The sequence below is a fragment of the Heterocephalus glaber genome, unplaced genomic scaffold (assembly GCF_053883595.1).
Source record: "Heterocephalus glaber isolate CG9 unplaced genomic scaffold, H.glaber_assembly_v1.0 deba00001497, whole genome shotgun sequence".
Classification (NCBI taxonomy): domain Eukaryota; kingdom Metazoa; phylum Chordata; class Mammalia; order Rodentia; family Bathyergidae; genus Heterocephalus; species Heterocephalus glaber.
Genome location: NW_028258320.1, coordinates 878469 through 899286, shown reverse-complemented (window position 1 = coordinate 899286; position 20818 = coordinate 878469). Strand labels below are relative to the sequence as shown.

The 20818-nt window shown below is 50.3% G+C and overlaps 1 protein-coding gene across 1 annotated transcript; it reads right to left on the bottom strand.

The window, feature by feature from the left end:
* Nucleotides 1–12804: 12804 nt before the first annotated feature.
* Srsf3 (serine and arginine rich splicing factor 3) lies at nucleotides 12805–20612 on the bottom strand. Its single transcript, XM_004846680.4, has 6 exons — nucleotides 20497–20612; nucleotides 17954–18161; nucleotides 16165–16299; nucleotides 14010–14048; nucleotides 13730–13816; nucleotides 12805–13604 (listed from the first exon to the last, which is right to left on the bottom strand). Exons 2-6 carry the CDS (start codon nucleotides 18157–18159, stop codon nucleotides 13577–13579), a joined length of 495 nt encoding a protein of 164 aa, XP_004846737.1. The 5' UTR covers nucleotides 18160–18161; nucleotides 20497–20612; the 3' UTR covers nucleotides 12805–13576.
* Between the last annotated feature and the right edge of the window lie 206 nt (nucleotides 20613–20818).

Below are 20818 nucleotides of genomic sequence, written 5' to 3'. Positions count from 1 at the left end.
TTTTTCTTTTTCATAGTGCTGGGGATGGAACCCAGGGCCTCATACTTATTAGGCAGGCACCCTACCACTGAGCTATTTTTCTTTTATATGAAGTCTCATTATAATGCTCAGGCTGGCTTCAAACTACCAGACTCAAGTGATTCTTCTGCCTCAGCCTCCCGAGTAGCTGGAATTACAAGGGCTGGGGATTTAGCTCAGTGGTTCCGGCGCCTGCCTCTCAAGTGCGCAAGGTCCCGAGTTTGATCCCAGGTACCAAAAAAAAAAAAAAAAAAAAAAAAAAAGCTGGAATTAGAGGCACACGTTACTGTGACTGGCTAACGGTTTAATGAATTAATGAGTTAATTAAATGAATTACCCATTCCATGGGACCCTCCCCATAGCATTTTCCACTTTGTTCCCTAATCAGCTCTTTACAGATCTGTCCCTGGGCCTCAAATTCCCCCTCTGTAAACGAGGGCAGTAGTAAGCAATGCATGTTCAGAGGAGGGTGGGGCATGCACGGTTTCCAGTGAATCTGGGCGCTGCTTAGCCAAGTCTCTGACACTCAGATCCCAGGGCTGCAGCCTAAGAGGGGCTCCATAAAGGTTTGTTGATTGAATCAGCAAAGTTTAGGGTTGGCCCCAGGAAGAAGAAAACAGAGACAGGAGGGAGGGCCCCTGCAGGTGAGGATGGAGGGTCCCTAAGGGTGGGACACAGGGACAGCTGGGAGCTGTTGACCCTAGCAGCGCCCTGCCCTCTGACACAGCAGCGGTTCATTCAAGGCTATCCAAGCTGCTTCCGGTTTGCATTCATTTCTGACTTTGGAAGAACCAGCCTGTGGCCCCCGCCCATGCCAGCAGGGCTACTGTCCCTGCTCCCCACAGGGCTGGGTGCCAGGACCCAGCCTGCAAGCTTCTCCCTGATTCCTCCACTCTCGGAAGCCCTTGCAGTGTCCTGAAACTGTGACTCCCTGACACTTCAGTAGCTCCTTTGGCCTTTCTGGTCCTTGGCATCACAGTCACAGCTCCACAGATCAGCTCCTCTCTGCTAAGGTGACAGGTGCAGCGGGCGGGGTGGCGCACACCTGTCATTCCCGTACTGGGGAGGCTGAGGCAGGAGGATCCGGGCTGCATGCTGAATTCAAGGCTGGCCTGAACTATACAGTGAGACCCTGTCTCAAAAACTGATAAATAAATAGACAGGCATGGGTTGTGTCTCTGGGGCCATGACCTGTCCACCCTTTACCGCGAGGCTCTGAGTGACCCAAGCAGACACAGGAGCCACCTTGGACTCTGACCACCACGTGTGGAGGAAACCACAGCTCTAGCCCTCAGTGTGGGTGGGGCCAGGCATGGAGATCTGGAGGGAGGAGGGAAAATGCTGGTGCCTGGGCCCCACCTAGAGATTGAGTTCAGAGCCAGCACTGGCCTTTACTAAAACCCCCAGGGGCTGAGCTCAACGGGGCTCACCAGCAACCCCTGCCATTCAGGAGGCTGAGGCAGGAGGATCCCAAGTTTGAGTCCAATCTGGGCACTTTAACAAGACCATGTCTCAAAATAAAAAGTAAAAGAGGCTGGGGGTTAGCCCGGTGGTAGAGAACATGCCTAGCCCACCCCACCCCCCATTTTTGTGGTGCTAGAGATTGAACCTAGAATCTTCACTCTGATCTGCATCCCCAGCCTCCTTTTTATTTTTTATTATGAGACAGAATCTTTTTAAGTTGCTAAATTCCCAAGGCTGGTCTTGACTTTGAAATCCTCCTGGCTGAGCCTCTGGAGGGCTGGGATTGCCAGCTCAGAGCTATCATTTTAATCAGATCTATGAAAAGAGAATGATGACTCCTAGGCTTGGCCCAGTTCACAGGCTGCAAAGAATCAGAGGCCCCCAGATGTGGAGCTGTTTGGGGAACCTCGCCCAGCAGCAGGGTTTTATTAGCAAGGGTCCCCAGGCGCTGCCCTGGAGCCAGGCTCTGGCTCCTGCTCTGGGAACATCTGCAACAACAGGGACCCAGTCTTGTGCAAGGGGACCCCGCCCCCCACCCACCTGGTTCCCGCTGTCCTTCCTCCCTCTGACCCTTCCTGTCCCTGTCCTCTGCCACCGGTGCCCAGCCCCCACCGGGAGGCGTCCAGCAGCAGCTGCGCCCAGCAGGGCAAGAGGGCAGCAGGCAGCGAGGAAGCAGCTGCTCTGCAGGAATAGCAGCAGCCTGGCCACCTGGCTTTGGGCCCTACAGCTCCACGCAGACACACACGTCCACTCATTCAGGCCCACAGGCTCCTCAGTGCCAATAATGCTTTCTGTATTTACAGAGCATTATTTTATTTGCATTGCTGGGATTATTTTATTTGCAGTGCCAGGGCATTCCCACTGAGCTGTATCCCATCCCCAGCCCTTTTTTATTTTTTATTTTGGGACAGACTCTCTCTAAGGTGCTAAGTGGCCCAGGTGGGGCTTGACCTATGTATGGCTCGCCTGTCTCAGCTTCTCGGAGTGCTGGGATTACATGTCAGGTTTCTTTCTAAAAATGCCCATGGGGCAGAGGATGCAGCTCAGTGGTGCCACCGCCTGCCTCGAAAGCACAAGGTCCCGAGTTCGATGCCCGGTACCAAAAAAAACAAAAACAAAAACAAAAATGCCCAGTGCTATCTCCTGAATCCTTCACCCCTTTCTTTTATTTTTTCATTTTGCCGTCCTGGGGATGAATCAAGGGTCCTTATCACTGAGCCACATCTTTAGTCTTTTGGATTTGGAGTCAGGGTCTTGTAGTGCTGCCCAGGCTGGGCTCAAATTCTCAATCCTCCTGCCTGTCTCCCTGAGTGGCTGGGATTACAGGTGCACCCGGCTCAGAATTCTTTAATGTGAAACAAACTTCAGACTTTTTCTGGTTTAAGCCACCTACTTTGCTTTCCTGTTTCATGTCACTGGCAATTGCTCTAAACTTACGCTGGAAGCCAGTGGCTGTCCCAGCAGGAAGTTGTCCCGGGGACACACCTTGGACAATGTCACCTCCACCCTGGAGGCCAAATGTCACCGCCAGGTGACACAGTGCCCACGTCATGCCCAGGAAGTGACCTTGCCAGGGCTCTCCTCACCCCATTCACCCTCCCGGAGCTAAACTGTGCAGGGAAGAAAGTCTTCGCAGGTAGTGCTTCATCCTGTCGTCCCAGTTCCAGTCCCTGTCACCTCCCTGCTGTCCCCCACCATACTTCCCCCAGAAGACTGGCTCTTATATTGATTTTTGCTCCAAAAGATGAAACGGGTTATTTTCAGAGGATGTCTTTATCGACAATCTACACTGACTCAGTCTTCTTCCAGAGCATTGTCCTAACTCTGCAAACCCCGAATCCCAGCCTGGATTTCTTGCAACTTGGTTCCCATAGACCCGTTGGCCGCATTTCTCCTGTCCAGCAGCAGCGCTGTCCTTAAATGAGCACTTCCTGTCCACAGCGCCTGCTCAGAGCTCGTCAGCAACACAGCTGCCGGTGATTTTATCCCATGGATTCTTGCAGGCTGGGCTTCAAAGTCTCCTTTAAAAGTGTTGACTGACACTTAGGAGACAGGAGCAGCGCCTGCCTGTAAGCTTGGGTCACCGTGAGTTCCAGGCCAGCCTGGGCTGCATAGTTGGACTGTCTCCAAAAACAATTATCTATTAATATTATTTTACAATTCAGTATGTCCATCATGTGTTGCAATGGGTGTACTAAATGTGTCCACCTTGCTGATGATCTTATCTAGGGTGTATTCAGGGGGTGAGGCTTATATTACCAGCATCCTGAAAAAAATTATGCAAGGGCTTATTTTCTGGTTAGGTCTTATTTGGGGGCAAGGAGCTCACTGCTCAGCAGTCCGGCCCCTCCCCGAGCTGCCCTGTCCCAGGGCCCTTCCTGTTGGTCTCGTCTGTTAGCTTCAGCCAGTGCATCTGACAAGTGAGCTGTGTCACTGGGTTAATGTGTCACCTTCCCAAGGGGCAAGAGTGCATGTCTGAGGGGCCTCCTGGGCACGAGACCTCAGCCCCCAGGGACGGCGGAGGCCACCCCTGCTCCAGCTGCAGTGTGGCTCCCTCCCTCCTCCACCCGGGGCCTCCCTTGGTGTTGCTGGGCAAGGCCAGTGCCAGGTCCCCACCCTCCTGCCATCGGGAGCCTCTGTACCGAAAGCGAAAGGAGGAGTCTGGTGGAGAGGAAAACAATGAAACCACAGAGAGAGGAGAGACCGCCCGACAGAATATTGGAGAAATTCCCAGGGGGGAATTCCCAACCCTCCTGGGCTCTTCCAGGGTGAGAAGTTCTGAAAGGGAAGGGGAGGCTCGGGCCAAGAGGACACTGAGGAGAGGACCCTGGGTTACAGCTGAGGGAGGACAGGGCCTTGACCCCAGCAGCCAGCTGGCGGCCGGTGGCTGAAAGCTCCAGCGGACAGCTCCATTGGAAGCACAGTGTGAGCAGAGAGCAGGCCCCGGGCTGGTTCATGCTCCGGGACTCCTGGCAGGCAGGGCAGGGGGTGGCAGGGGACTGGAGCAGAGAAATGTGAAGAGATGGTGGGGCCTGAAGCCACCAGGACCCCGAGCTGAGGGGGCAGAGGGAAGGTGACAGAAGCCCAGGGCAAGCCACTGTGAGAAACTTCATGTCTTCCAACCAAGTTGGTACCCCGGGACACCCGAAAGGCCCCTCACCCCCCACAAACTGCAGAAAGTAAGAGAAATCCAATAGCCAGGCGTGGTAGCACACATCTGTAATCCTATTATTCGGGAGGCTGAGACAGGTGGATTGCTGTGAGTTCAATGCCAGCCTGAACTACCTAGAGTGACTCTTTCTAACCTGCCTCTAGCTATAATTATTTTTTTTTTGGTCTATGTAGTCCAGGTTGGCCTTGAACTCACTATGTAACCTGGGCTGGCCTTGAACTTGCAGAGATCCTCCTGCCTCAGCCTCCTGAGTGCTGGAATTACACGTGCAGGCCATCACACCCTGCTTAGCGTTAGCTACCATTGTTTATCTTGTTATTTCACAATCCCCACGGCAGAGGAACCAGCACAGCTGGAACTGGATGGAGGACACAGGATTTGCTCAAAGGCTATGAGCCGAATCTCTCCATTCTTCGGACTCTGCCCACAGACACTGTCCTGGAATTTTGCTCAGGCTGCTGCTGCCTCTTGCAAGGCCTCACCACCCCCCAATTCCTACCAGTTCTCCCCACTCCAGCTCCAGACTCCCCTCCCAAAAAAATCCCTCACCTGGCTCAGCACTTGCACAAAACAAGAGCTCAGTAAACAGTGCTTGTGGCGGGGTTTATGCCCTGGCTCTGGAACAGTTCCCCACCTCTGACTTCTGGCCCCCAAACCAGAGCACTCCCGCTACTACTTTGGTCCTCAACGTGCGGCTCTGACCCTCAGAAAGGGTTTCCCCAGGGCCAGACACAGGCGGACCTGTGCCTCCTGCACATTTCCGGGCTGCGCGGCTGCTGGTGGGCCCAGTCGGGCATCTGTTTGCCAGGAACCACAGGCGGGCGGCTCCAGGGGCAGCAGCTGCCTGAAGCGGCTGTTTACACACTAAAAGAAATTCCATGGCGACCAGTTGGCTCACGCCGGCTCCCCATGGAAGGCGGTAGTTTCAAAATAATCCCCAATGACCTGCGAGCGAAAGCGCTCCACCCAGTTCAACAAAAACAAGACCAAAACGAGGGCGAAACTTGAGCCCAGCTTGCAGAAGCTCATGCGATGCTCTGGACCAAACCGCCGTTGGGAGGTGCACGGCAAAGCAGGAGCCGACCCACGGCGTGAGCGGGCGATAGCCTGGGACAGGCCGGCCCCGCGGGCTGGGCTCTTCCTTCCAGCTCTGCTTTTCGGGGATGAGGATGGAGCCAGGGCCTTGAGCGAGCTGGGCCCGCGTTCTGCCCCCGAGCTACACTCAGGACGCAGTGCTCGTCCCGTCCAGGCGAACGCGCATGCGCACACGCACGCACTGCCGGGAGGGCAGCCCCCTTACTCCTACTGTTCCACAGGTGGGGAAACAGGCTCAGCGGCGAACGCTCTGCCTGGCCCAGGTGAACCGGCTGGCTGGGCACCGGCTCTCCCCGCCCCGCCCGGCGGCGGAATTCAGGCCCGTTCCCTCCGGAGCCCCAGTCGCGGACCTCCGAGGCCGCCGTCCAGGTCGGACTTCGCCCGGCCCTATCGCCCGGAGGCGCCGCCCGGTTATGGCGCCCTCGCAGCCTCTCTGGCGCTGTCCTCCGCCCAGCGCCACCAGCCACAGCCGCACGCCGCGGGGTGGACGGCGACAGACGAACGCAAGTCCTGGGAGCCGCACCTCCCCCCTCACCGCCTTCGCAGCCCCGAGCTCCGCCTGCGCCTCCCACGCTCCGCCCCTGTGGGACCCCGGGCTCCCCTCGTCCTCCTTCCCGGCTCGACCCGCGCCTCTCGCCGGCCCCACGCTGCCCCCTTGTGGCCGAGTCTGGCTCTGCAGGCGCGGGACCGCCCTCGCCCACAGATGCACAGGGTGGGCGACCCTCTTGCCCAACCTGCGCCCAGAGGTGGCCGCCCGCTCACAGGCGCCCGGAGCCCGCGAGGGGCCAGCGGGGCTCAAGCCCCGGGTCCTCCCAGGATCCTGGGGCGCCAGACGCCGCCGCGGAGGGGACGCAGCTGGAGACTGGAGCTCCCCCACATCTCCCCTCCGGGCTTGGGGTCTGCTTGAGGCTCCAGCTGCCAGCAAGCAGGCGACAGACACTCCGTGTCCTCAGTGTCCCCCCGGGACGCTCTTCCGGCCGCTGTTCAGTGCTGTGTCCCCCTGTACCGGGGGCCGGCGCCAGCGCGTCTGCAGTGACTTCATCCACTCGGTTCGCCTCCGGGCCTCACCGCACTCCCAGGCGAGGGCTGCTGTCCTCACTGGTCCCCGTGTACGCCGTCCTTCACCCGTACTCACTCCGGTCCCCTCCACGGCCCTCCCCAGGAGACCGTCGGCTTCCACCCAATCCTGCACGGCGTCCTCAGGCTATCATTTCTGAACGTTATTTCGTGTGCTTGGGGACGGGTAAGATGGGAGTTCTCCGAGACGCTCCATCAGTGACCACGGAAGCGAGGGAGGTGTGGCCCCGCACGACTGTGGGCCCGGCACTCTGGGAGGCTGAGGCAGGAGGATTGCAAGACTGAGCGCAGCCTGGGCAATTTAGTCACTTAGGGAGGCTGCTATCTGTATCTTCTTGGCACTCCTCGCACTGACTGTAAGATTTGGGGAACAGTTCGACCCATTTGGCCTTGGTTCAGCTCCGAGTCAAATTTCAACAGGGCAGTCAGTGTACTTTAGGCGCCAAAACAAACTGCGTCTGTTAGGCAACAATAGAAATGTCTCCTCACAGCCCCGCCACCGCCAGGAAAGCAGAAAAGAGCAGGAAAGAGCAGAGGAGAACAGAGGAGGGCCGTTCCAGGTGAGGACAGCATCTGCGGCCGGCCGGGACCGAGGGCAAGGCAGGCCGGAAACGGCAGCCGTCCTCGTGGGACACCTGGGAGCTCGGCGCGCTGGCTCTTCGGGTCCCCTGCCACCGCCTGGGCACCACTCCCCTGAGCTCCTGGCACCTGGCCTCACGTTGGCTCCACACCCGCTTCCCCTGCTCACACCTCCGAGCGGAAGGCGCTTTCTCTCTGGAAATGTTTCTCCACCTCAAAGTGGGGCCTGTGGACACGCTCGCACTCACGCGCACACGCACACGCACGGGTCCTTCCCTCTGAGTCGCCATCACCCCAAGCGAGGACGTACCCGGCTGGGGCGGCCCATGCCCGGAAGGGAAGCGCCGAGCCCCTCCCAAGACTCTCCGGGGCCTCCTCGGCCGGGCAGAGTGCAATGGGTCCCGAGAGCCCCGGCAGAGGTGGTGAGTCTCCCACCCCACTGCTGAGAGAAGGGGCTCCCCGGAAGCCAGGGCTTCTCCCCAGGGCAAGCCCAGGGCCGCGGGGTCCCGGTGAGGGCCCGAGGAGACGCCTCCCAGAGCCTGCTCCGGGGAGTTCACCCAGTGCCGGGTAGCCAGGAGGGCTTCAGGGCTCAACTCCCTTTTTCCGCAAACAGACCTTGTTTTCTTAAAAATTAGTATTTTTTTGGTACCGGGAATTGAACTTGGGTCCTTGCGCTTGCACAGCAGGCGGCGAAACCACTGAGCTAAATGCCCGTCCCGCCTCCCGAATTATTTCTGAGACAGGGTCTTGCTAATTTTCCCAGCCTGCCTTGGCCTCCCACGTAGCTGGGCTTACGTAGCTGTCACTATGTGCAGCGCGAACTTACTCTTAAACCGTGTTTCTCGTAAAAACATTTTATGCCGCCCCCCAAAAAATGATTTTAGGGGCTGGGAGTGTAGCTCGGTGGGAGAGCACTTGCCTAGCATGTGTGAGGCCTTGGGTTTGATACCCAGCACTGTAAAAAAAAAAAAGAAGGCTAATTATACCGTGCTAAGAACATCTCCTAGTAAGGAATGAGTAAGAATGCTTTTCTCAAAAGAGGAAAAATAAAGAGCAGGTTCAATTCCTGAGTCCTGCCGCCTGCGGGAACGCAACCCTGGCCCGGGCGGGCCCACCTGTGCTCCCAGGACCCTCCCGCTGCCCAGCGAGGCGGGGCGCAGGGGCAGCGGCGCAGGCAGCGCCCAGGCCCCGCTCAGCGCTGTCGGCCGCGGCTTTATCCGCCAGGGCTGGGCTCTGGGGCAGGCGGAGCGCAGGGAGACGCCCGGCCCAAGTGTTTCTGGGGTCTGGGCCGGAGCTCGGGCGGCCCCGCCGGTGCAGCGCGCGTGTCCTGGGTTCGAGCCCCAGCGCCGCGGAACCCTGCCCGACCCCGAGGGACCGCGCGTAACCCGCGGGCCGCCACGCCAGGGCTTGAAAGCGGCCCGTCCGCAGCCGCTGCTCCTCTAGCAGGTCGGGCTGCGGAGCCGGTCCAGGGCGTTCATCAGAGTCGGCGCTCAGGCCCACTCCCCGCACGGAGACCCCGGGGGCCGCCGAGGGCCAGGGCGGAAAGGCGGGAATCCACGGGCCCAACACGGGAGCTTCGCTCAGGACAGTGAGGCGTCGTCACCGTTTTCATTTCTGCAAAACAGAAACTCAGATCTGGGACGGTAGAGGCTGGGACGGCACCGCCGCAAGCACAGCCCCGACCCGCTCGGCCTCCAGGCCCCGGAGCGGCAGAGCGAGAGGCGGCAAAAGGCCAAGGACACGGGGTTTTCAGTGAGAAACCGAAGCAGGGCCGCTGCCCCCGAGGCCAGGGCACGGGCCAGGCGCAGCAGACTGGCGGGGGAGGGGGGGGGGCAGGCGGGGCCTGCGAAAGCCCCGAGTGACGGCATCCCCCGGGGATCTGCACCGGACACAACCGAGCACTCTGGACTTCGGGTGTCTGAAAATCCTCCGCTCCAGGTAGGGCGCGGCGGCACACGCCTGTGATCCCGGCACTGGGAGGCTGAGGCAGGAGGATCACCAAAAATTGAGGCCAGCCTGGGCTGCAGAGCGACGCCCCGTCTGAAAAAAATCAAAAAGTAAAAGGTACACCGGTAGATCGTAGATCTACAGTGTGCCTCAGATACAGAATTCCTACACGCTTGCTCCCGGAGGACAGGGGGAGTTTCACTTTGATAGCCCCTGATGGGACCAACCCTTGTGCTTAGGAACCTAGTGGAACGGCAGACAAGGGCCTCACAGACAGGAGCCTGCGGGGTTTCTTTTTCTTCTTTTGGCTGAGGCAGGGTCTCACTACGCAGCCCAGGCTGGCCTCAAACTTGCAGCAATCTTCCTGCCAGTCTCCCAGGTGTGCGCCACCACGCTGGGTGCCCTCCAAACTTCTGTGATGCTCGCCACTGCCTCCACCCTCAGCAATTTGTGTTCACTGAAAACTTCCCATGGTGGCTTCATCTAGGCTTTCACAACATAGTAAGATTCTGACGGCAGGGTGGTTATTCCAAGGGGTTAAAAATTATTTTGCTAGGGCTCTAGGTTTAGAAATTGTTTCCCGAGGGTTATTCTTTAAGCAACGTGGCAGCAGTGGAAGCGCACACCCACAATCCCAGCACTCGGGGGGCTAAGGTAGGACGAACTGTCCCAAGTTTGACGCCAGTCCAAAAGTCTCCAAAACAAGGCAATCCCCCTCACAGCCCCAGCGGAGAGGCCTCACCTCCACCGAGGCTCCGAGACTTCCAACCCCATCCCATCCCCAGCGAAATCTCCATTCCATGAATGACCTGGGACTTGTGGGGGGGGGGGGTGTCTTTCAACTCAGCTCCAGAAACTGAAATACTCTCCCCATCTCAGTGTTGTGAAGCTTTCAATTTGCTTACAGTAAACATGTATTTGTTTACAGTAAATGACCATTTCCTTTTTCCTAGCTGGTCCTGCTGTGTAGTTTAGGGTGTGGCCTTGAACTTGTGATGACCCTCCTGCCTCGCCTCCCCAGTGCTGGGATTACAGGCCAGTGCCACCTGGCCAGCAAATTGGGGGGGGGGGGGCACCTCTTTTCTTTTTTGGTCCTGGGAATCAAACTCCGGCCCTTGTGCTTGCCAGGCAGGTGCTGCACTGCTGAGCTACATCTCTAGCCCTCTAAGACTTCTGTAGGAAAACAATTACATGATGTTCCGTCAGGTGAGGAAGACGTGGGGAGACTCCTCCTGGCTACTGCTGTATCCAGGTAACAGAGCACAGAGCACCATTATCAATGATCCACCTACTGCACTGGGAATGTGTGCTGCTGAGTGCATGAGTGACTACTACTCCAGGAGCAAAGCAAGTTTCAGCAGCACCTCAAGCCTCAACGGGGTACAGGCAAAGTCATTTTCAGGTGTCCAATGAGTCCTTGTGAAACAGACGAAAACAATCAGTGTGGACACGTAGAGTCTCACTCAACATTACCAGGTTGTTTAGATAAGAATATACGCCAGTTCTTCAGCTACTTCAATTATAAAAATCTGTCATGCTGTCAAAAAACAGAAAACCAGAAGCCAACAGTCTGGCCGAACAAAAATACACAACTGAAAAGATAACCAAGTAGGTCTGACAACTAAATCTTGTTCAAGTTTTTGAAAACAGCAGCTCATTTAGATGAAATAGTGAACCAGGAATGTTTATCACCCAAGACGCTTCCAGATTACTCTGGGACAGATCACTGTGGAAAGCCAATTCTAACAGGCCTGGAGCCTGGCTGTGTATATTCTGGAAAATCTCTACAATGTAACTCCTAATTAAAAAGCACTGTACCAAAATGAACAAGAGCTCTAATTATAAAAGGAAGAAGTTGGGGCCGGAGATTTATTAGCTCAGTGGTTTTGCCACCTGCCGCACAAGTGCAAGGACCCAAGTTCCATGCCTGGTACCAAAAAAATAATAAAAGTAAAAGCAGCAAGCAGATCTCCCATATGCTTGGGGGCAACCCACCGAATGCATCGGCAGGGCAATGATGCCATCAAGACTGCATGACTGCTGCTCAGTCTGTAAGACAACTGAAGCACATAACCAAATTTCTCCAATTCATAAAGCAACATTTTGCTTAACACAGAGGCCAGACCTGACCACAATAAACTGCATCAGAGATCCAACACTCGGAAGCACAAAGTGGTGCTTAGATGCTCCTGTAGCCACCGCAACCCAGGCAGGGACTCCTTTCCGCTCCACTCAGAGTGGGTAAGGCTGGGCCGACCACCAACATCTAATGTCAGTAAAGGCGTTAAACCTTCCCCACATCCATGCCTTTTATAAATCGTGAGTAAAATCACAAAAGGGACTCTGGTGAAAGCTGGTACTGAGTGAGTCTTAAGTCGCACAAGTCAGGACCACGAGGTTAACTTCATCTCAGGGTCTAAGTAATTCACCCATTTCCATGAGCAGTGTAAACCCGCACCATCTTACTTCACTAACTCCTTAGCTTCCCCCGCCTATTCCCAACAGGGTGCTTTGGACCCTAGGGAAATGGCAAAGGACAAAAGGTCCAAGTTGAGAGGTCCCAGCAAACCCACAGGACTTTCAAAAGCTAAATTTTCCTTGAAAATGTGCAATTGTAAAGACTCACACTGACCAACACCAACTCTCTTGGTGCGATCTGTGAAATGGTGAACAGGACAACTGCAAATATCTGTTCTGGGACATACAGTGTCTCCTATCTTTAGATCAATGTGATGACTCAGCTTTCATTTTAAAGACAGGCAACACAGCAGATCCAAACTACAGAGCACATTTAAGGAAACTAAGCCAGGAGGACTGTTGCATTATGATTTAATCTAAATGCACAAAAATGTGAAATTACAACTCTTCCAGACTTCTAAGAGGGTTATACACACCTCCATATGCAATTCTGCACTGTTACATTTGAACCAGTTATTGTGAAATTTTACATGAAGGATCAGTTTGGAATTCCCATGCAACATCTCACATTATAAAATGGAAGCAATTTTTTAAACTGGAGAATTTTCATGCTAAAGATGAAAGGCAATTTTTATGGGCAACGTCATGTGGGTTACAATGTACCAGAGGTTGCTGATTAAAATGTCAGTCACTTAAGTATGATGGATCCTGAAGTGGCTTCAATCCATAAAAACTATCTAACTACCATCATCGCTTAGCTAACCAAAACTTCCCTTCACGTTAGAAGACTAGTCCATAGTGCCTGACAGATGTGCTTCTTGTAAACTCAGGACGGACTGTGTAAGCAAGTGCTCTCCACGGGATAAGAACAATGCTAACAGTGGGCTCAACTGACTCACACAATTATGCTATTAATTCAAAAGCACTTTACAAGAAAATACAAGTATGGCTTCCAATAGGACTGTTATACCTGGACTGGATACCAAGCTTATGTATTTTGAGTTTGCAAGGAAAAACAGGCTTTCCAAGTTAAATAACAATTTGTAACCAAAACTTTAATCCCAAAGAGTCTCACAAAACATATTACAAATGACAGCATGAAAAAAAATCTTGCACAGTGAAGCAAAAGTTCAGCTCTACAATGTACCCTTAAACTGGCAGGACACTGGAATTTTGAAATCTCAGGTTTCAAATAAAGAATGTTACAAACAGCTATGTCTTCATATACAGCATCACATAAGGAACGTGTGACCTAAGCAAAGGTAAACTTTCTTCAAAGTTATCTGATTCTATACCACCAGGCAAACTCTGCCCAGGGTAAACACTAGTTCCATTTTTAAAAACTCTCTCACCTAGTTTCATATCCAGCCTTTATTTGGACCTGCTAACATGGTCACAGCTGCTTTAAGACTGCATTTACCTACAGCTGCGCACTACTATTCCAGCTATGAAACAAGTCTTGGTCAGTTTTGTTTCTGTAACATTAGAACATCACACTTTAGCTGGGTAGAATTTAGAGGTTTATTTTCAGTCTGTGCAAAACTAAAATTCAAAGCAAATTTAATTTTGCTTAAGGGAACATTGTAAAGTAACAATTCGTGGTATTACATGCCTCATATGATCCATCTCAAACCATAGAGAATTACATCCTCATGTGTCACTGTTTCAAGAGACAAAGGTGAACAGCTAAAACATCTTAAAAATGCACCAAGCTTATGAAGTCTCAAACAAAACTTGAATTTTCTGTACATACTCCCGTCGAATGAAGTTAATTTCTGTACACCACTTCTCTTGCAAACTGGTCTTCTATTTCCTTTCATTTGACCTAGATCGGCTAACAAAACAAAAAACAAACCTTTGTTATTTGTAATTTGGGGCCACTCAATGACATCATCAGCAAAGTCATGGCTTAGAAGACAACATACACAGGTCTTAAAGAGCTCCGATCAGAGACCTTACCTGCGAGACCTAGAGAAGGACCGGGACGGCTTGTGATTTCTCTCCCTGGACAGGGATCTCTCTCTCCTCCTATCTCTAGAAAGAGACCTAGAGCAAAGAGAAAGAATGTCAAGACAACTCAGTTATTAGTCTTTGAAAACGCCAAAGCTGGCCATCCTGTAATTCAGCAGTGGCTTTATGTACTTCACTACTGACTGCGGTTAATCACACCATTTAGCAAACAGCTCAGGAATATCTGTCACTGGAATTTCTGAGCAAGTGGCCCCAAAACTGTATTTACCTGCTCCGGCTGCGAGAAAAACTTCTCCTTCGTGGAGATCTAAAAGCAGAAACAAGAAAATTAGGCTAATCATCAATTAGCATTTATGGTGTGAGGCAATTCCCAACTTTTCAATCTCACTGTTGGGCCCAGTGAATGTGCCGAAGAACTGGCACCCATCGTCCAAAAATAAAAAAGAAAAGAAAAAAAGGGCACAGAAGGATTAAGGAACAAAAGCTCAAGTGAAAAGCAGGTATTCCAACCATGGATTCATTTTAACAAAGAATGCTTCACAGCAGATCTGTCCAATGCAAAACTCCATGTCAAACTTAACTGCACTACCCAAACACCACACCAAAATGTAGTCCCACAAGTAGTTCCAAAACAGTACCATAAACCGCTATTTGGAACCCATGCAAACCTGTAAGTCCCTAACGAGACTTAGGTACCAGGTGGATAGTGTGTAGGGGTCAATACTGATGCCATTTAGTGGTACATTAGAACTGTATTTGTGACCGTCCCATTTAAGAGTGTGTTTAGGCTTATCAAAATTACCTTAGCTTGGCCCACACTTCTCCCCCAAAATTTTGAAAACTGTTAGTAAAACCATTTAAAGGTGATAGGATTCGACAAATTTCTGGTAGGAAAAAAAGCTAAAATCTGTTAGAGATTAACATTTTTAGTTTGGCATCTCACACATGCAAATAAGTGTCACTTGAAGATAGTTACATTATGAGTTCCCTATCACCCTTAAAAGTTTTTCAAGCAATATATATGTACGTTACCATTCAATTATGCACAGCCAGCCTTTGATCCAGAAAAAGAATTACTTTTAAGCCGCTTACTCCTTATTTTAACCAGCAGTAAACTGTATAAGCAGGAAAAACTTACTAGTTTTGGGTTTCAACAAGCTAGAAATGGTGAGGTGAGGCTGCCGGACTGACGGCCAGGAAGAATTTGCTGAAAAGGTTTTGCCAGATGTTGCGTTGGATTTAGTTGGTTGGCGAAGGGGGTGTTGTGGATTTTTCCTGCTTTTTTGTTAGCCGAAGGCTGCTGCTGTAGTTGTTGTGAAGACATTTGGTAAATAAACAGCTGAGCTGATTGGCCAGGAATGTGTGGGCGGTCGAGGTGGCTGCTGCCGATTTGGTTAAGGTTGGAGAGAAGGCTGAGAGAAAACAGCATGCTCGGGAACCAAAGGGCGGTGCAACCTGACGACTGGCCAGCCTGGGTCATGTGAAACGACACCAGCCAAGCTGAATGGGGCGCGCTGGTCACATGACGCTGAAAGGGCTAGTTGACTGGCTAATGCAGATTCAGAGGGTGGTGAGAAGAGACATGATGGTGACTCTGTAACGGGGTTCATTTTTATTAATAGATGGACCAAAAAGCACAAAAAAAAAATGAAAAAAAAAAAACAAGCCATCAGTACAACCATCTATTTAGCTAACAAATACTCTTTATTATGATGGGCAACAGTGTGTTGTTTTTCAAAACAGCAAAACGGGCAAGATTTTGAACTCATCTCCTAGGACTTTACCCACCTATAAGAGGTAAATTTAGTCCTACAGAAACTATTTGAGGGTTTGAGGAGATGTGGAGTTAGCACCCAGACAAGACTGCCTGGTCCAAGAATGATGTCACTTTCAATTACAAAAAAAACTGAATTCTCTCCTATTTGGGATTGAAGAACAGATGACTGGGGTACTTCTTTTCTTAGCCCCCTTTATTGGTCAGTGACTTTAGTCTCAGAATTTCTATTTTACCAGTTGTAACATTAAAACAGCTGCCAGTTGATAAATATTACAATTGTGCTAGTAGAAAACAATATTTTTTTTGTGAAGAGCTAGAGTTGAATGTAATGTTTGTCATAATGGAGTCAAGAAATGAAAAAGGCCTAAACTGAAGTATAAGGGAAGATGGGGAAAGATGCAACTAGAAGATGAACTAGAAGATAGATCCAAGACAGAAGTTACTAACTACCAACATGAACAGTGACCTACAGACAAAAGCCAACACTCAGCACAACTCACATACCCCCAACTATGCCCAGCCAGTTTTGTAGAAACCTCTGATTCTTCAAAGTTTAAAACCCACCAACGAACTTTAGGAGAAACACCTGCTCCTACTAGCTACTCCATTACAGCAATACCTCTAAAACACGCTCTCTCTCAAGTACCTGCGGCGAGGGGGAGGACTCCTCCTACGATAATCATCTCGAGGGCGACGACCCCAAGAAGGAGGAGGGCCACGATTTCGACTTCTTTTTTCACCATTGGACAGTTCCACTCTGACTCGGCAGCCGCATAATGTTCTATGGGGGGGAGAGGCATTACATTTAAAACAGACAAGTTTCCTGAGATGTACATGAAAGCAAAAAAGTAAACTGATAGCCACTTTGCAAAGAACACAACTACATGTCTGCAGAACTTTTAATACAAATTTTAATTCCCTTGCATTTCTGATATGTAAAATAGTACAGCAATGACCCCCAGGTTAAGTCAAATTAAATACATCAAAAGGGCCAGGGATTTAGCTCAGTGGTTCCACTGCCTGCTTCACAAGAGCAATGATGCGAGTTCAATCCCCAGTATGAAAAAAAAGTGGTTTAAAAAAAGGTGTTTTTTTCCTTTAGTACCAGGGATCAAACTCAGAATCTTGCACTTGCAAGGCATGTGCAGCACCACTGCCCTTAAATATATCAAGTGGTGTTTTTATAAAAGCACGAATTTACAAGAAATCCACTTCTATTTCCTTACTTAGAACAATCCAACTATTGAGTTCAATGTTAATTTCCTAGTAGTTGTATTTGAATTATGAAGACCCCTGTAATTTTTTTTGGTACCGGGGATCGAACTTGGGACTTCACACTTTCGAAGCAGGCGGTGGCACCACTGAACTAAATCCCAGGGTTCCGGATTTATTTTTGAAGAACAAATTCTCCTGTAGCTCCATTATGAGTTTTTCCCTTAGAGGCAGGTCCCGACATTTATTTGCTACTTCTGCTTAATTTATGAGTTGTTTCCAACAACCCAGGACCTTCTGCCCATTTACATTACCTCTCCCCTCAATAATCACTGCAGTTTTGGTGTACAGAAAATTGTAGGCAGACATAGGCCTCCCCTGCCTTCGCCCACAACCATGTTTAGATGAGCCTCCAGAACCAGGGAAAAGGCAGGACCCCGCCCGCAAACTAGCTGCAACCTGTCTGTTCAAACAGCCTTTCATGCAGCTTTAGGAGGAGCTAACCATTCCTTGTACAGGCAAGGAGAAAAGGGCTTCACTCAAGGCACTGTGACTTATTTCACAAATTCTGAAGGAGAATTTTTTGGACCTTCTGAGTTAAGAATTTTCCTTGATTTCATAACTCAGTAATTTTCAAAGCCAGGAAGAGGTAGAGAAAGTCAAAATCTGGTACCTTTTCTTGGTACTCTTAAGGCTCAGGTATTACTTATTAGCCAACTAGTGACAGTGATAGGATAATAGCCAATTCACACTTCCTAGATAAAATATTTCCAACAATTAAAAGACAACAGCAAGTAAGCCAATACAAACTCTCATTCTATAAACAATTTAAAGCAATTAGCAGCTCAAACCTTAATGAAATTTTTTTTGGTTTTTGAGACAGGGTCTCCCTATATAGTTTGGCTAGGTTTAAACTTGGAGCGTTCCTCCTGTCTCAGCCTCTCAAGTGCTAGGATTACAGCCAGGCACCACCACACCCAGCTATCTCCGTGATTTCTAAAAACTTTAGAGATGGCTCTAAGTTGTTAACTTAAAAAATTTCAGTATTTAAAAAAGGCAGGCCAGGTAAAGTGGTGCACGTCTGCAATCCCAGCACTTGGGAGGCTGAGGCAGGAGGATAATGAGTTCTAGGCTGGCCTGGGCTATATAGTAAGACCATGTCTCAGAGGGACAAAGAAAAGGGCAAAACATTTATTGCTAGTACACATTAGTTATTAAATTACCTTCCATCTAGCTCTCGGACAGCATCAGCTGCATCTCGGGGATCCTCAAATTCAACAAAAGCAAAGCCGGGAGGGTTTCTAGCAACCCACACACTTCGTAGTGGTCCATAATAGCCGAAAGCCCGTTCCAGCTCAGTCTTGTTGCCATTGTTGCCAAGATTCCCTACATAAACCTTACAGTCCAATGGGCAGGAATCACGATGCATCTCTGTAACAAAAGATATCAAAATATTCATCCAAATAGTGCACAGTTAAAAGCAAATCCTAGGAAATAATTATAAAATGCTAAATAACAAATCAGAAATACTTTTTTTTTTGAGAGACAGGGTCTCACTTTGCAGTTCAGGGCGGCCCTGAACTCACTATGTAGCCCAGGCTGACCTTGAACTAGGGGCAATTCTCCTGCCTCAGCCTCCGGAGTGCTGGGATTACAGGCGTGCATCACGACAGTACTACTCTTGAAACATCCATTTCCTATTTTTACTACAAGTCCCAGAAAACCAGCAAGTTGAGGAAATAATATCCTCAAAATAAAACACTTATAAATTAGGAAAGCCTCGGGAGCAGGGAATCAAAAACCAAACGATGCAATGCTAAAAACAGGAAAGCTAATACTGTATTTTTTAAGTACATAAAATGGGTGTGGCTGGATCCCTAGGTTAATGTCAAACTAAATTCACCAACCAAATGGAATGTTAGCCTCTTTTCCAACCCTTGCCAGCAGGGGTGAAACAAAACATTTTGGCCATTTTACATTATCGTCTATCAGCTTGTTAATAACAACAAGCTGGGAGTGGTGGTGCACGGCCTGTAATGCCAGCGCTCCGGAGGCAGAGGCATGAGGATTGCTTCGGGTTTCAGGCCAGCCTGGAGTACCTATAATAGAGTTCATTGCCAGCCTAAACTACAAAGCAAGACCCTGTCTCAAAAAACAAATGAAAAAACAACAAAATCACCACCCAACTGGGTATGGGAGAAAAACGACTCCTGTATAGCCATGAAATTGAGATAAGCCACTCTTTGGATCAGGTGATACAGAAGCGCCCTTTGTAAGGCAAAACTTATTCAGATTTAATAGAATAAGGCTCCAAATTTTCACTTTAGGTTTCCCTGATAGAATGCCACAAAACTTGTTTTTCTACGTGACCAATGCCAATTACCATGTTACTAATCAGATCAAATTCTCAGGCAGTGAAAACTCACCAAACAGCAAAACCATGTCAAATTTTTTTAAAATGGAAGCTCGAGATGAGCGGCAGAGCATTTGCAGAGCACGCCCAAAGCCCTGGGTTCAGTTACCAGCACAGCACCCCCAACCCTAAGTAAGCAAGGTAAGGGCAGTACTACTCAATAATACCCAAAAGTTGTTAACCAAATGCCCATCAACACATAAAATGGATTAGAAAAATGTGCTGCCAAATATTCAAAGCAGGAAAACCTTGAAATTAGGCTAAACCAGGAAGAAAAGTGCACACATTATGTAATTCCACGCATACAAAATATCCACAATAAGTAAATCCAAAGACTCAAAAGATTATGGTTGCCAGAAACTGGGAGAAGCTAGGGGAACCAGGAGTGACTGCTTATGGGCACAATTTCCTCACCATGAAAATGAACTAGAAGTGATGGCTGCACAAAACTGAGAACAAATACTATTGAGCTGTACACCTAAAAATCCAAATTAAAAAATACCTATGCATTATACAACAATTTACTGCATTTTGGGCTCTTAAATTTGACAGACTTCAATACTCAAATCATTTGGGAGGCTGAGGCAGGAGGATTGCCACGAGTTCGAGGCCAGCCTGGGCTACAGAGCAAGACTGTCTTACATACAACAAAAACAACCTAAATGCTAAAGTCACTTTGGCAATGAATCCAATTAAGTCGTCCACTGATGTACGTAAAAAAAAAAAAACCCAACCTACTCAGTAACCTTCTCGTACACACTACGTTATTCTTTCACACTCGGCTGGTCTAGTTAAAAACCCAGTCCAGACAAATCCTATTTACGGTGACATCTTGGGCCGAATCACGTAAAAACAGGATTGAAAACACAAAAAGCAGCTCTGAGACCAGGGTAACTCACTTTCAGACCGTTTACACTGAAGAAAAAAGGTGGAAACTATCAGTGCAAAAAAGATCAAGCATGGAAATAGAGACGAATGCCCTTCAGAACGGACTGAACTGGCCAGTCTTCATTAGTGACTTAAAAGAAAAATCTTGAGAAGCACTTCCGAAAAAGCGAGCCCAAAAACAAAAAAAGGCGCCATAAAATTCAAGGGCCGAAGCCTTGACTACCCTCCACCTATGGATCCTTTTTTCCTCCCCAAACTCGGATGACCCCTCACCCGGGCTCACTCCTAAATTCAGGGGGAAACAACACCCCCACTCCCAACCAGGAGCCCCCGCCACCGCCCCGTGCTGAACGCCACAAAATGGCGGCGGCGCCTCTTTGTCTCAATCTGGCGCCGCCATGAAACCCGGCCCCGCCTCGGTTCCTGTTCAACTCCACTTCCCTCCTGTTGTCGCTGGGATCTTACCGAGGTCTGGTGTTAGAAGTGCGGAGACTCAAATCCAAACAGCTCAACGGTCCTCCGGCACCCCTCCGACTCAGACCCCACGGAATCTCTCGCTAACCCGGCGTCCACGAAATGGCGGACCAGCGACGGCTCCTCGCCCTTATTTATAGGCCATAAGGGATACACGGCGTGGTAAGGCATGTCCAATGAGAGGCGGCAGAGGCCGTGACGTGAGGCTACGAACGCGGGGAGGTGCGCTCGTGTCGTTTCGTCAGGTGGGCGGGGCCTAGAAGTGGCGCGCGCCAATCGCCCGGCTTCCGTGATATCCGGCGGGCGTGGTCGG

Bases quoted from the DNA above. Each gene is read 5' to 3' on its own strand.
- Srsf3 (XM_004846680.4), bottom strand. From the start codon at position 18,159: ATGCATCGTGATTCCTGCCCATTGGACTGTAAGGTTTATGTAGGGAAT. The intron at 16,300-17,953 runs GTAATTTAATAA...TCCCCCCCATAG, and splicing joins GTCCGAGAGCTAGATGGAAG to AACATTATGCGGCTGCCGAG. The intron at 13,817-14,009 runs GTAAATACAGTT...TCTTTGCTCTAG, and splicing joins TTTTCTCGCAGCCGGAGCAG to GTCTCTTTCTAGAGATAGGA.